Source organism: Thunnus thynnus, chromosome 19 (genome assembly GCF_963924715.1).
Source record: "Thunnus thynnus chromosome 19, fThuThy2.1, whole genome shotgun sequence".
NCBI classification, from domain to species: Eukaryota; Metazoa; Chordata; class Actinopteri; order Scombriformes; family Scombridae; genus Thunnus; species Thunnus thynnus.
Window position 1 is genome coordinate 15846689 of NC_089535.1, and position 14253 is coordinate 15860941.

The window sequence follows — 14253 nt, forward strand, 5'->3', positions numbered from 1 at the left end:
CATGTTAAAATGCTAACTTTGAGCATGTTGAACTCTTGAACTAAAGGTTGACATTTGAGATGGGAGAAGACCTGCACATCTATAATTGTGATGCATTTGATAATAATGCCTTCTTGTCCTGAAGAGGACAATATGTGCCAAACATTGATTCATAGGATTAGGAATAAAATGAAATAAAAATCTGAGTTATGAGTGTGAAACTTTGTGCATATTGATATGCTAATGTTAATATGCCAACATGGTAAACTACTGTCAACATACAGCTTTGACTGATTACAGTCTTGTGTATCATGTGCTTATTTCGCCTCTGGCATCATGATGTGACTTTAAAGATGACGATGTGTGCAAATTTCATTCTCTGCATGACTAATTGAAAGTGCTGATAAAAACATTCCTTGAGATGCTGTAATGGAGACCTGTAGGGCCAACAGTAGACCAGTGGGAGGAGCTGCTGCCTTGGGAATCATCACAGTGCTTCAGTGATTGTCAAGCATCCATATGAAATGTGTTGGTGTGTTTTCAACTAATTTCCAGGAGATATGGATACTTCACAGAAGCGGTATCATGGTTTAACATGTTTTAATGTAAAGGTAAACATGGGTGAGGTATTATAAACATTGTTACATTCATGGCTTCACATGTTAATGTTTTTCTTTATTGCTAACATCCAGACAGGATTTCAGGTACAGTACATTTACTTAAAAATGATTACAAGTGCTTCTGTTAATATTAATATTGGTGCAGTATATGTGCATGAATCTGAGGTGGACTGTTTAATACACACAGGGGTGATATATATTGTAGACATTAGGAGCAAGCAGACCCCCTGATATTCTGGCGAGGCTCTGCTCTGAGCATGTTGTCCACTCTCTAAAACTAAAGTATTGGCAGTAATGGTGTGAAAATAACATATACTTCATTGTGTAACATTATCATAAAGATGCAAAAAGTAAAAATCAGCTGACATAAAACACAAGTTATTGGCAACAGCCAGAGAAAGCATGGCTGTTACTAAACTTTGCAGCTCTGAGACAGAGAGGAGCAACATCTCGAATCACTGGCGTCATCATCTGGACTTTGTTCTTGTCGATTCCTAAAGAAAAAAAAGATCTTAGTCAGTTGTTAAAATGAATAATAATTTGACATTGTCTTAACCAGATCCCTCAACACTCACCACCATCAAATGGCCGTTCTTTGCCCTGTAGACCATTGACTCCTGACCACTCTTGAAGTCAACAAACCCCTCTCTGCCAGGCTGGATGTCAAACCGCACACTGCACATGACAATAACATGTTTTCACTGGATTAGGATCAATGTGGGTTTTACTCCTAATTTAAATATTTATTTAATTTTTTATATATTGCTATATTCAATCCAGACTCTCTACCTGCCCTGGACCACTTTGATGTAGTTCTGCTTGTTGGCAATAACACACAGCTTAGTCAAGGCCTCAAACAGGTAGTCACACTGCAGAACCAGATCTCCCTGAAAGAACAAAAATTATCAGTCCTGCAAATGTTAGATGTGGGGGAATTATTTCCCTTTTTACCTAAAGGTAAAATGACACAGTGTTCCCCGGGTCATTCTCTGATCATCTGCAATTCTAGGAGCAGTAGGTCATGACCTGTTTCTTTCAGAGCGGTTCATCTCTGCCTGATAAGGCTTGCTGTCTCCCATGGTAACCAAGGTCTGGTAGAGATATGCTGTGTTTTGAGAGATAGTCAGACTGGTCTCCTCTAAAAATGTATTGCATGTGACCTATGCACAGTCTACATGACTTCAGTTAACTGTCTATAGTAAAGTGTCTATAGTTCAATATCCAATAGAGGCATAGATGGCTAAAGAATAACCTTATTTGGACACATAGTATGGTAAGAATTTGGTGAAGGCTTTAAATACTCCATGTCTGGAAGTAGACCAGCAGAATTGAGTGGCATTACTCAGTGATTTCACTTGTACTGTTAACTCTGTTCTCCTTGATCTCCTTAAGTAAATGTTCCTGCGTAAGACATCCTGGTCTCCTGAAAACTTCTTCAGTTTGGGTTAACCAGCTCTCCATCAGTTCCTTCACATTAGATATGGTGATTTAGAGATTAAAAAAGACAAAACACTGACGCTGTAGACAACAGTTTGTTGATCCATCTACCTTTTGCTTGATGTCATCGCATATGACATGAAGGATCAGGAAGTTGTCACTCAGGTTGCTGACCGACACACCTGTAAAGGAGTCATCTTTAAAGCTTAAATCACATGTGAGTACAGCAGCAAGTTTCAAATGTGTGTATGGCTTTCCTTACAGATAATGATATTCTATCTTGTTATCTCACTCCTTACCTTTCAGAGAAGTGTAATCTATCCGCTGCTTGATCTTGGCCTCTTCAACCAGGTAGACAGCTTCCTGGGTGAAGATGAGCTGCCGGAGACGAGGCCTGAACCCATTCCTGTCGTACTTCACCACTGGCACGCTGTACTGTGGGAGGAAGATAAACAAGGTCAGGGTGGATAAAAAAGATGACAAAGATGCTAAGTAAGGTCCAATGTTAGTTTACCTTGATGTGCTCATGCCGAATCATCTGAAGTACTTTGATACTTATGTCTTCCACACCTTAATAGAAAAAACATACAATATATTATTATGATAATGTAATTTTCCTCATAAGACTTAATGATCAGAAAATAATCCTGGGGTCTTGCCTATCCTGGTGTCCATGAATGGTCTGCACACACTGAAGGGGTAGTTTTCTTTTTTTCCTTTGAACATGGAGCTGGTCTGTACTTTTAACAGAAGCTGGAAACAGAGAGTAAGATGAGATAAGATAAACTTCCTGAGAGAAATGTATCTGGCACTGAAGCATTGCCCTCAAACTACCTCCAAAATGAATTTAAATGGATTGGATGTATTGTGATTCCTACAGTAATGTTTGTAACTTTGTGTATGAAAGACAGTGGATTGTACCTGTGATTTCCTCTGTGGAGTGATTCCTCGAACATACTTCTGTACCATGATGCGAATGTAGAGTTTCTTCAGAAGCTGGGACGCCTACAAAAGATTTTACATGAGCTGTTTGATTTTACACTTTTACAGGGCGCAGGTATTACCAAAAGTACCAACATGAGCCCAACAAGCATGCAGTCTTGTGGAAGCAGTTTGTGAGAAAAGAAAGTGTCACACACCTCTTTCATTATAGGCGGAGGGGTTAGCCAAGAGTCCTTTTCCAGGACTGTTTTGGGAAGGTTTTCCCTCAGCCGAGTGAGGTAGTTTTGCCTTACATACGCCAGGTACTCACTGTTGTCAACACAGGCTGGCTGATTTCTGGTCATGAAACCTTTAATGAACCTAGAACAGATCAACAGACAGGTAAGCTCATTCTCTCACAGCCATCGTTCCCATTACCATCAAAATCATATCTCATTGCCACCTCTCATCTCTTAACTTACTTCTTGATGACCTTGACAGCCCATGCCCTCTTTTCTCTCTCCTTTCTAGCCAGCAGACCTCTCCAGCAGTTCTCAATCTTAGTGGCTGTTTAAATAATACAAGGTAATAAAAAGTAATATCTTAAATATACCACCATAGAGTCAGGAGAAAGCTTTTTGCCTTTAAACAAACTTGTGTGCATTTTAACACTAACCGGCCTCTCGCTGCTTGATGAAGTCTCCTTTCACCCTGTAGCCTTTGTACTTGGCTTGAATCCTTGTTGCTGCAACAATGACAGTGAACTAGTTAATCATCAGAAGTTTCATTATGTTACTACAATTGAATTTACAGAGCCATGTCTCACCTAGCTTGTGTTTGCAGACCTGAAAAGCATCCTCAGTTGCAAATAGAGTTCTGGGGTGGCGGATGAAAATTTTTGTCCTTGAGGGAAAGAGACAAACAATGAGACAATGAGACTGGAATCTATTCCAGGTGAACCAGCACCTATATGACAGCCATCCATTAACATCTGCCTACCTGCCCATCTTGTACTCATCAGACTTGTAGCCCAGGTGTTTGATCAGGCACCGCACACCTTCTGCAGCAGTACCTTTCCAGTTGGGCCAGGTGTCTGGACACAGAGGCTTGTACCTGAGCACAAGAAGAAGAAGACCACACGCTCACACACAGCTTTATAGTTTAGACTAACATCAGCAGTGAATGTGTCCATGGCAAAAATGAGAGTGTGCCATACATCTTCTGCAAGAAAAAGTAATTTCTTGTGCATTGGGATGTTTGATTAGCTACCTCTGGAGGAAGATCTCATATTTGCGGCGGTAAGCAAACCCAGCACGCCTGACCCTCAGGTGCTCCATCAGCCCCAGGTATTTCACCTGATGTCTCACCAACACGTCATCAAAGCGTCCTGCAGGAGACACAGCAGTGCTTCTGTTCTACATGTGCTCACTGAGTATAGGCTGAACATACATGTAGACTATATATTATGCTACAAAGCTTGGCTGAAGCTCTAATATCTTTACAGAAATGGAGGATGTTTAGGACACAAGACCTCACCTGGCTGTTTGGCTTCATTGGGTTTAATGCAGCGGACGTACCAAGGCTCTTTGGACATTAAGATCTCGGTCAAACCCACCAGACTGCTCTTAAACTGAGTCACCACCTGAGGAGAGACAGGAAAATGGCAGGGATATGAGTATTGACAGTTTGTGTATAGTAGTTATGTAAATAATAAAATCAATGAGTCATTGAGCATCATCATTTGAATAATTTCTTACAGTTTCGGGTCTCCTCTTGCTGTCTGGTTCAGTTGAAGGAAAACAATGTTTGATAATAGCATTTTTGGACTGTCGCATGACCTTAAAAAGAACAGGAAAACTGTTGTTGACCACCCGTCATTATAGTCATATATCCCGTAAATAATAATTTAATGTGAAATAGTAATTAGCAGTTATACAACTTAATTCTCATTACTATTTACTTTCTTCAAGGATAAAAAAAAATAGATACATGAATATAGATATGTAGGAGATGTTGCATCTATGTCTGCGACAGGCAATGTATAAAACAATCAATCAAATTATAAAATTTTTAATTTTCTAGGAATCATCATCCAATCAAAATGAAACAAAATTACCTCTTTTCCATTTCGATACAGGAGATCATTGTTTTTGTCCAAGAATCCTGAAAGTTTAGAAGAAAAACTCTAATTTAATTAGAGACAGCCACATATTATTTAGCTTGCACAAAAAATATGGCGGTATTTCAGGTTCAAGTGTGTGTTAATGAATATACAAGAGACAATATTTCAGTGTTGAAGCTATATCTCACCAACTACACAGTATGTAACCTCGCCAGCATAGTGTAAGAGGCGGAAGTCTCCTCTGCCCAGTGTTTTCCTTGTTTTCTGATCTGCAAGTTTATGTCTGCAGGAGGGGAAAAGTTTGTAAAGATTAGTGTCTATTATATGAGTGTTTCTAGCAGGTCTGGCTGCTGGGTCATATTCCTTCGCCATGTGCATGTAATGTGCATTTACTGTAAAGCAGAAGCGTAAAACTCACGTGACAAAATGAGGGTGACCACTTATCTTTTCCTCCATCTTTTCCAGGAAGGTGAGATCTGTGGCCTCTCCGGGACGTAAACATTCCTCGTCCTGTAGGAGAGGACAAGCATCAGTAATTCAACAGTTTTAGTATTGTTTGTCTTTTTGCAGAATCATAACTCAATCATGTCTTAACCAATAATGAGATGATTCCTCTGTGTTTCTCCTCCACAAGGTCACAGATTATCTTGTTGTTGAAAAATGGCACTGGTTCCCACTGTGTATTAAAAAATGAGAAAGACAAAAGTGAATTATAATGTCGGTGTTGTTTATAGCGCTGTGAGACATAAATGTAGTTGGTAATAAAAGTGTTTATTACTTCAATCCCTTCCATCTCGTACTCCTCTTGCTCTGACTTCAGGGTCAGCTGGATGAAAAGCTGCTGCAGCTTCTCGTTGCAGTAGTTGATGCAAAACTGCTCAAAGCTAAAATAAACCACAGGTGCCGTCAGCTCCGGATTCTTCATTTCACACTTCATTTCACCGTTGAAGAACCAATTCATCTGTATGTGTTCTCACCTGTTTACATTGAAAACCTCGAACCCATAGATGTCCAGTAGACCAATTACTGTCTTCCTGGAGGAATCCTAAATAAAATTTACCCAGACATCATGCATTCTGGTTTTTAATTGTACATGGATTATGTGCTATAGACTAGATATGGAGCAATCTTATGTAGCCAGGCCTCTCTTGCGAAATTCAAGCTCATAGTGTTACTTTAAAACAATGAAATTACATTACATAGAGAAAGGTAGCCCAAAGAAAATATTAGCCAGATGTGCTGTTTCCAGATTTGGATGTTTTCAAACCCACAATCACTCATATGACTTCTTAAAGGTTTACTAAACTCTTATCCCACTTTTCTATGAGATTGATGAGACAGGTCTGGCTGGTCAAGATTAAAAAGAGAGTAAATTGCTTTTTTTAGGTACATCTATATTGTTTGCTCACCTGGTTAGCTAATGATTCATTGATCTTGTTGACCAGCCAGTTGAAAGTGCGGCCATAGATGGCTTTGGCAAGGGCATCCCTGGCGTATACAGCGTGATCCACAGAGAAGGGACTTAACACCTTTAATGTCAGATAGATCATTTTAAAAAATCAGCATAACAAATAACATATTTTATTATATGAATTAAGCGAAAGCAATCAAGTCACCTCCTCGGTTTTGGCTTCAATCTTCCTGTGGGTTAAGCCCTGTTGTAGCACCTGAATAGGAATCCCCAGCAACTGCAAAGCAAAGGCAAAGCAAAACTGGTTATGCAACAGCAACTCTCTCTCCCCGATCTCCATCAGGAAATAACATGAAGATAGACAAAAGAATTTGTTTGGTTCTCACCTTTGACACCCAGTGCATCTCCTGGTTGCCGTTAAGAGTGGCGTATCCTCGAGTATCTGCTTCAAACTTGATATTTCCCAAGTGGAGCACGCTAGCAATAATTCCAAACAGGTGCTGCATTACACCCGGAGAGAAATAGTTGATGAATCATCAGTAAAATGTGTCATGCATGTTTTTATATAAAGGTTTTAATGGGTACAGTATAACCTCACCTCAATATCAGTCTCACTGAACTCTATGACAGAGAGGGCTTTCTGCACTGTCCTCCAATCACTTTTATCATTGATAGAGCTCACTTTGGCACAATCACCCTGGAGGAGACAAAGAACAAAATACATTTTTGAAGGTTTTTGTTACACCAGATTTTGTAAAAAAAAAAAGTGCTTTTTCACTGACCTGCACCAGGTAACTGTAGTGTTGGCAGTTCCTCTCCAGGCCAAGCCAGCGGAGCAGATCTTCCTCTCCGCCCTCCACCAGCTGGTAAAAGATGTGGAAGTTTCTCTCTCCGTGGTTCTGGTGGACCACGCGTGACTTCTCCAGCAAGTAACTGAGAATGTGACCACCAACTGCACCACCCTGAGGGAGAAAGGTAATCCATAACCCAACTTCATATTGACATTGTAATACACACTAGTAATAATGAGGTTATTTCAGTCCACCTGGTGGTCGAACTGGATGTCCATGTATTTCCCAAAGCGGCTTGAGTTGTCATTCTTCAGGGTTTTGGCATTTCCGAAAGCCTGGAAGGTATAAAATAAATTAAATTTAACAATGGGCTAACACAATACACAGATCCACTTTTTATGACACTGACCTCAAGCACTGGATTGGAGAGAAGCAGTCTGTCTCGGACGTTGTTCAGGAGTTTGGTACTTGGACAGCTGACAGCATAGAATTGCAGGATTTTCTTGGAGGCCTCGGTCTTGCCGGCCCCACTCTCCCCAGAGATCAGGATGAAATGGTTGTTGAACTCAGACAGCATGGTGCGGAAGACATTGTCCGCCAGCGCATAACTGAAAGGACAGTGATGGGTCAAATTCAGTCTGCTTTTAAAATTCAGACTTTGACTTTTGGCATCTCGCAACGTCTACATGTTTGTCCTGAACACAATGTAGCATTCAACACTCCTGCATAAGCAACATTTTTCAAGACTACCCATTGCCAAACCACAGTCCAAATTTTTTTTTTTAATTCTTACATATGAGGTGGCAGCTCAAAGAAGTTTACACCCATGTAGGTATCCATTTGCTTCTTGCTGTAGATGTCTATCTCTTTATACGGGTTGACTGACACCAGGAGCGTCCCTATGTAGGTCTGCAGAGAAAGACAAGAAAAGCAAGTCATGGTCATCACCTCTTGCACATGAGCTTTCTGGCCTATTATTTCATAAATCATGTTTTTTCTTCAACATTATATGGCATTAAAATAAGGCTTCCTGCAGTGTGGTATCTATGTATCACTCCACTGATAAGTAATTTTGTCCTTCTCAAAAGCAATAAGTTTGGTTAATCACTTGTCATGACCTCACAGACAGCGGTGACCTTTAGAGTGCTCACTCTGCAAACGAAAAGAACAGGAGCTGCTGTTTCAGCAACACAAGGTGCCAGATTCAGCAGAAGGGAACACAGCATTAGGAACCTTGTTGGGTTGAAGGTCGAGGTTTAATTAGAGTAAGAGAAAAAGCGCAGTTGGTTATCCAGAATGACACCGCACACAGGAAGGACTCACGTAAATGAGATTCTCATGGAAGCGTTTCCTCAGGTTGTCCAGGAAGGCACTCTCACTTGTGTAGGCGTCCAGGAGAACAAAATCCTGGATGCCCACGCGATCCCGGGCTGTCAGGGAGGCCTCCATGTTCCTCAGGATCCGGTTACACCGCTCATCCAGGCTCTGCGCCCGAGAAGGAACACATAAGTGACATGGCAAGTAAACAGAAGTATGTAACATGAAAAAACTGTTTTATGCATTTTATGAGACTTTGATGATACAATTAATTGCTCTCTATGACATTTTTCTTATTTTTGGCCCAGTTCTCCCCTCTGTTAAGACCAGGCCTATATGTCCGGTCCTTCGTGTCCTGTTTTCCTCAAAGGTTATCTGTTTTTGTTGAGGTTGTCACTACCCATGAACACATACACACATATGGCCCCAAAATGGACAACCTAGAATATATATATTTCCCAAAAGGGGAACTCATTTCCTGCCTGTTTTTCTCTATATCTGTGACTTGTAGTCAGAACAGTTGGTGGCCTTGGCTACATCCTTTATGCTCATGATAAATATAAATTCAGCCGGCACTATCTAATCTGTTTCTGTGTTCCCTAAAGAGCCATCAGTCACGTATGTGGCAAGGACAGAGAAAACACCAAATACTCCACCTACATTTTTTTAAATGACAATTCACTACAGGCTTCAACAGTCAGTGACACAAATATAAACTTAACTGAAGTAAATAATGCAGAAGTAATTATGTTCATTATGCATAAACACAGAAGATGTTCTGCTACTTAAAAGCACAACTGAAGATGTGCCAGGTAAAATAATCGGAAAACTCAATGCACTTTAATTACGATGCTATGAAAGAGCCACCCAGTATTATGCTTCAGTAGTTTGGCTCTCATCACTGCCAAATTGAGCGGTCCCCAAGTTGGAGTAACTGACACTCACAGATCCTTCTCCAGTAAAACAAGCTGTTGTTCTACTGAACCAGCAGAAATTTACTGCAAAATGTCACAATAAATCACATCCTGAAACCCGCATATGATCATTAAAATGTTCAACAAAGTTTTTCCAGGAAAAAGTGCAAAAAAGTTACCTACCCTGAAGGTCCCTGATGTGTGTGCCTCAGTACCTTTTTCACAACTAAACATCTGGTTTTATTGAGGGGAAAGGACAGCGGAATGACAGGAAACACTAATAGATTACAGTCTCTATTTCCTTCAATAGGAAACCATTAATAATGTAGTGAACGTACCACGAAGGAAGCAAATCTCATTCTAAAAATGTATTTGTGAGTGTGTGTGTGTGTGTGTGTGTGTGTTTGTGTGTGTGTGTGTGTGTGTGTGTGTGTTGTTTTTTGTGTTTGTAGAGATATGTTAGATGTTGCCTGAGCACATACGTACAATATCCTTGCATTATTGTGTCAACACTTCTCACAATTTTCTGTATGAAATGTTTGTACTTTGCCAGAGTCATTATTTCAAACTTTAATTTCAAATCTAAATCACAGGAAGGAATATTTTAGTAATTAATTTCAGTTGTCCTCCTCCTTATTCATTTTAAAAAAGAGAACTAGAATAGTTTTTTTTTTTCCACACACACACATTTTTAATTATTTACAGCAAACCTCTAAATATTAGTTTGCACGACTGATACATTTGAAAAAAGAAAAATGAATCGAGGGAGAAAAACAAGAACTTACTGATCAAATGATGCTGAAGACAAAACTCAACTAAACACCCATGATCACAACCATTTTAACAGAATATTACTATTTGGCTTCATGACTGGAGGCCATGCCAGAAAAAAGACTCTTTTTATTCCACATGATTATTTTATGTGAAAACTATGTGTGAATACTTAAACATTCACTGCATGTTGTAACTCACACTGTAATTTCATAAATATTAATTTGAGCATTATTGTGCCCACTTAAAGCATTTTTCTTATAGTGTTTTAAAATGTTTCACATATTGAAAAGACAAAGAATGTCATTTAAAATGACAGAAAATTTGATTTTACTGTATATACAATATGTACAAATCAAATGACACAGTCAGTTTTACACTTAGTGGCCCAAACACAATACAGATTTACCTGAGAGGCAAATTCATCAAATGTTAAACAAAAAAGGAAAGAACACCAACAACCAGTAGTGATAGTATAATCTGAGAAATTGAGAGCCTTTCTAAACATACTTAATATCTACATTCCCTCCCCCCAAAAAACATTACAAGAGTAATAAAACTAGAAGCAGAAAAAGTCTCTGATTTTATCACAGGTTGCTTCCCTCAAACTTAAAATGCTGATTTCTTAACTGCACAGGAATTTAATCAACATTGTTAGTAAGTAACTCCTGAAAAACACCTTCTGACCTGAGTTTTGTTGTCAACGCCCAACATGTATTGCAGCAAAATCAGACATTTCCTAAAAAGCAGCAAGCAGCTAGTCCTTTCTGTTGTTGGCACACTGTGGGCGTCTTTGTGAGCAGGCTGCTGGCTGGGCACTGAGCGCTGGGCAGAGATTTTCTGCCATTCAAAGGAAACGTGACCCCTACTGAACACCTGGCAGATGGTAAAACAACACTATGCTGTAAGAGGATGGACAATTATGCTAAAGCAAAGAGCCACAAGATAAGAGGTGACTCTTCTTGACAGCATTTTCATCTCATGTAAACTTGACAGTGCAGAGCGCCTTGAAGACTTTATGGCAATAACATGAACATAGAATTAACACCATAAACAAAACACAGTCACGTGTACAAGGTAATACACAAAAGTCCAAAATGCACAACCACAGCAAACATCAAATTTTGATGTCAGGCTACAGTGGAAGAGGAAAGTCTATCTGAGCCGGAGACCATCACCCGAGAGGGCGCTCCATTGTCCCTGTCTATCCAGTATGGTGCAGGATCCTGTTACGTAGCCACAAAGTGGCAGTTAGGCTCCTGAAAGAGATAGCACTCCTCGTGGGCCATTGACTGACACCATACATCACCCAGGGCAACACACATTTAGGGGGCTCCAGGTGTCTAGAGAAACCTGACCATCACAGACCTCCATCGCACCAGTAGAGTAGAGTACCTCCTCTGTTGCTACAGTTTCACACAGTCATACCATGATGCTGGTTATCCTGATTGGCTAATAGACACAAAATGTGTTGCATCCATGTGAACAGTAAAAATAAGTTAGCCTTAAGTTATGGTGGCTATAATCAATATTTTTGTGATAAAAATGTATCAAATGACAGTGTGTAATGTCAAAGGCACCGCTTGTAGTGATTAACCTACAGAAAATTATCACCCGACTCTGCAGTTGCTCTCGGCTTTACAGAGATTATACCGAGTTTCAGCTCATTGTTTAGCTGTCCGGCTGCAACTACTGTTTTGGTTCACTCTCACTGCTCACTAGTGTCATTTTCAGCCACAGCAGGCAGCTGTTTCAAGAGGAAAAGCTCTACTGTACATTACCTGCTCAGTACCAATTGGCAAACAGACACATTTAGCACCTAGCTGGTGAACATAGTGGAGCATTTAGCAGCTAAAGAGCCAAATATTCCCCTCAGGAGTTGATTGAGACCAAAAAACAGAGCTAAAGAAAAGTGAATATTGGACTTACATTATGTGGACTGAAACTCAACTCCAAATTAATGATAATGTTGCTCTGTAATTGCTGGATGTCTAAAAGGTTATATGTTGGTGTTGTGTTCACTTCTTGTTTCCCCCAAGTGGCCATGAAATCGGTTAATGTAAGTTTAAAGCAGCATTGACTGATTTTTTTGGCCAAGTGGGGGCTGTGGAAATAAGGAAAAAATAAAAAATTATCATCTTTTAGATATTAAAGTTAGCAAACAATTGTTTATTTCCACATTCAGCAGACATGGAGCAACATTAATATTTATTTGGAGTTGTGTTTCTGGCCGCCTGGCAAGTATAAGCCCTACATGGGTGTAATCTTCTTTGAGCTGCCACCTCATATGTAAGAATTTTAAAAAAAAATCTGGACTGTGGTTTGGCAATGGGTAGTCTTGAATATAACTCCTTATAGCTCTTTTGTGGACTCCACCAACTTTTGAGGGAAATATCTGGATCTTAAGCTGCTTAATGCTCCACAATGTTCTCAAGCTAGTTGCTAACTTTGTTTGCCTGCTGTTTTGTGCTGGGTGGGTAGAACATAAAGGGTTCATCTGAGCCTTTTCTCTGGAAACAGCTGCCCGCTGCTGCTGGAAACAACACTGATGAGAACAGTCAGAGTGAACCAAAACAGTAAAGTTACCGGCCGTAAAAACAAAACAATGAGCTGACAGTTACTGAAGTCAGATGATGAGCCACACCTTTCACATTGCACATTGTCATTTAATTAATTGTTAATATAAAAAATATTGATAAGTGCAGCTTTAAAGCCACTACTGTACATATTGACATTTCTGACTTTGGCACCCCTCAGTGGTAGTCACTCAGTGTGATCTGACCTGATGGATTAATGGGCTAAAAGCAAATCAAATTTTCACCCATATAAACATTTCTTTTTTACAAACAAATAAAATGATGCCATCAGAATTATTTGAAAGATGTTAAAATCACAGGAAAATCTACAAAAAGTGGCTTTACATACAATGACACACAATGAAACTACAGCCAATAATTACCTCCTTTACTTCCAGAGCCATGTGCGTCATGGTTGGATCAGTCTTGTGTGATGAACCTGATAAATCCAAATTATTTTGAACTACAGTCCTCAGGTTTACAACTCAGACAGATATAGCCTGAGTTTTAGTTGTTGAGAAGTTCTCCCATAGTGGAGCCTCTGTAGGTCAGCAAAGATATTTCACCAATAATCTACTCTTGCCACTTTCTCCTCTGCTGCTCAGGTTTGCATCGACTTCTCATATACTGGCTCGGAGCAGGCCCGGTACCACGGCCTGGGACAGAGAGGCTGAAGAGGGGGAGGAGGAGGGTGGCACTGCTGCTTCCTGTTGGACTGGTGTCCCTGCATTGTAGGTAGTGAGGCAGTAATGAGTTATGTGGCTCTGGAGGCACCAGGGTTGTTAAACATTCATGGAGCCCAGGCAGCAAATGTTCATTCAGCGCTTCACCTGAGTGTTGAACAGCTACACTATGTGTTTAAGGAAGCGAGTGTGTGTGCGTGTGTGTGTGTGTGTGTGTGTGTATGTGTGTGTGCAGGTATGTAATACAAGGATGTAGAAACTCTATCCTCCCAGAGACCCATCCTCACCCTCCTCACCACAAAATTACAGCACAGGTATTCAATTACTGATCTTTGATTAGGCAGATGCATTTCAAACTAATTACTAACTGCTCATCAGAGCCAGGATGATCCGACCTGTTTGGGATTAAAATACTGAAGATTCTTCGCATCTAAAAATTGTGGTCAAAAATTACAAATTCAAACCAAATATACTCCTATAATTAATATCAGCAACATAGAGTAGCTTTAAAATAAAACTTGAATAAAAATTTTAATGAAAATTGATTTGAATATACTATAACATATACTGATTGATTATAGACTAGTATATTCTCTATCAGCTGTTAGGAACATAACCAAATTGCCGAAAATATTTAAAATACATTTTGCTATTTTATAAAAATTACATCTTTTATCTCATCTTCTTCCTGTGGGTCAACTGTGACATGTC

At 39.8% G+C, this 14253-nt stretch overlaps 1 protein-coding gene across 1 annotated transcript; it reads right to left on the bottom strand.

Annotated features, from left to right (window-relative positions):
* Positions 1 to 589: 589 nt before the first annotated feature.
* Positions 590 to 13272, bottom strand: myo1hb (myosin IHb). Its single transcript, XM_067573916.1, has 32 exons — positions 13243 to 13272; positions 8605 to 8766; positions 8075 to 8190; positions 7691 to 7889; positions 7536 to 7616; positions 7273 to 7452; positions 7089 to 7187; positions 6877 to 6990; positions 6696 to 6767; positions 6489 to 6608; positions 6057 to 6124; positions 5858 to 5963; positions 5675 to 5755; positions 5498 to 5589; positions 5268 to 5362; positions 5074 to 5120; positions 4715 to 4795; positions 4494 to 4599; positions 4227 to 4344; positions 3957 to 4070; positions 3784 to 3860; positions 3634 to 3702; positions 3440 to 3524; positions 3176 to 3338; positions 2958 to 3041; positions 2696 to 2789; positions 2551 to 2606; positions 2336 to 2471; positions 2148 to 2218; positions 1389 to 1486; positions 1175 to 1274; positions 590 to 1093 (listed from the first exon to the last, which is right to left on the bottom strand). Exons 1-32 carry the CDS (start codon positions 13270 to 13272, stop codon positions 1067 to 1069), a joined length of 3141 nt encoding a protein of 1046 aa, XP_067430017.1. The 3' UTR covers positions 590 to 1066.
* Positions 13273 to 14253: the final 981 nt, after the last annotated feature.

Excerpts from the sequence above, each read along its gene's own strand:
- myo1hb (XM_067573916.1), bottom strand. The coding sequence starts at position 13,272 with ATGACGCACATGGCTCTGGAAGTAAAGGAG. Across the intron at positions 6,991-7,088 it reads TCAGTGAGACTGATATTGAG|CACCTGTTTGGAATTATTGC; the intron begins GTGAGGTTATAC and ends GGTGTAATGCAG. Across the intron at positions 6,125-6,488 it reads ATGAATCATTAGCTAACCAG|GATTCCTCCAGGAAGACAGT; the intron begins GTGAGCAAACAA and ends AATTTTATTTAG.